The 1,488-nt window shown below is 53.6% G+C and overlaps 1 protein-coding gene across 1 annotated transcript in view; it reads left to right on the forward strand.

The window, feature by feature from the left end:
- Positions 1–400: 400 nt before the first annotated feature.
- LOC105824110 (60S ribosomal protein L3) overlaps positions 401–1,488 on the forward strand; it is a gene marked incomplete at both ends in the record, with an annotated part of 1,733 nt that continues 645 nt past the window's right edge. Inside the window, 2 exons of the mRNA XM_012661475.1 lie at positions 401–561; positions 1,134–1,235. Coding sequence (XP_012516929.1) covers positions 401–561; positions 1,134–1,235 — 263 coding nt within the window. The remainder of the gene's footprint in view (positions 562–1,133; positions 1,236–1,488) is intronic.

Here is a 1,488-nt window from a genome sequence, read left to right on the forward strand (position 1 = left end):
ACAGCCCTGTGGCCGGAGGCGGGGCAGCAGGGGCTACCTCTTGCTGTACACCCACTGCGAAAAGCAAAGGGGAGCTTCCAGTGGGGGGACTTTAACATAACAGCTTCAAATGGCATGTGTTCACAAACCATTTCAGGGTCACAGCCGCAGGGCCTATCCTCATGCCTGCATTTAGAACTTAGAACTCTGGATTTACATGTGTATCTAGGCAGGCGTCCAACTTGACAGGAAATCGAGATACGGGGGTAATGCAGATGAAATAATCTCGTCTGTCCCTCAGATTACCCGGGCGCTGGGCAGTAATTATTTACTGAATTCAAATGGGGCACTCACAGCAGGAAAGGGCAAGTGGGGTAAGTGCCAGGCCCCAAGGTGCAGTGATGGCATGTGTCCTTTCCAGGGGTTACCAGTCGTTGGCATACCAAGAAACTGCCCCGCAAGACCCACCGAGGGCTGCGTAAGGTTGCCTGTATCGGGGCATGGCATCCTGCCCGTGTGGCTTTCTCTGTGGCACGGGCTGGGCAGAAAGGCTACCATCACCGCACAGAGATCAACAAGAAGGTGAGGTTCTGAGGGTGGTTCCCTGGGAGAGAGGTTAGGCCTTGGGGTTGCTGTCCCTGTCGTTGCTTCGTTGGTTCTACAGCTTCTGAGCATCATGGACTTAAGTTGTCTATATCTCATGGGTCTGTTCTGGCTCTTGGGTGTCAGGGTGATTTGTAAAGTGCCACCCTTAAAGGCGTCTTGGTGGAGCTGGCCATTGGTGTGGCTGCTGGTGAGCGTCTGTTCTTTGGTTCTGCCTCCAGGGAGGTTTTTGAGTTTCCTATCCATCCGCTATGTTGTTCAGCAGGATCTTTAGTTTTGGCTCAGCCACCTTACAAACCATGGGCCGTTTGTAGACTCCCTTCCTTTTTGCTCTGAGCCTGGGTTACCTCCTCAGGAGGACTGAGGTCACAGCTACTTTCCTAGAGTGCTTTGTAGACCAGCCCACTGGTATGTGGGAGTTTTTTTGTCCCTACTAATTACCTTTCCACCCTGCCTCCAACCTACCTTGACTAGGGGACTATCCCCGCTGGGCCGGCTCCCTGCTCCCTTTTCACCTTTTCTAGGTTACTTACGAGTTTCTCCTTGTTCAGATCTATAAGATCGGCCAAGGCTACCTTATCAAGGATGGCAAACTGATCAAGAACAATGCCTCTACCGATTACGACCTGTCTGATAAGAGCATCAACCCCCTGGTGAGTGATGCCCCATGAAGCCACCTAGGCCTCTTCTGTGGGGTTGAGCGGGCTGGTGCTATTGGGGTACAGCACCCAGCTGTGTGTGCCTTGTCAGTGTCACGGCGTAATGTGAGCCCACTGGGTGGGATGGCTAGCAAGAAGTGGGGTCGTGGGCACAGCTGTTCAGTGATGAGGCCTGGAATGCGCGCTGGGCACAGCGCCCGAGTCAGACTGCGGAACCATTCCTGTTGCCTTCCTTCTGAGAACAGCC

Source organism: Propithecus coquereli, unplaced genomic scaffold (assembly GCF_000956105.1).
Source record: "Propithecus coquereli isolate 6110/MARCELLA unplaced genomic scaffold, Pcoq_1.0 Scaffold7107, whole genome shotgun sequence".
Lineage (NCBI taxonomy): Eukaryota > Metazoa > Chordata > Mammalia > Primates > Indriidae > Propithecus > Propithecus coquereli.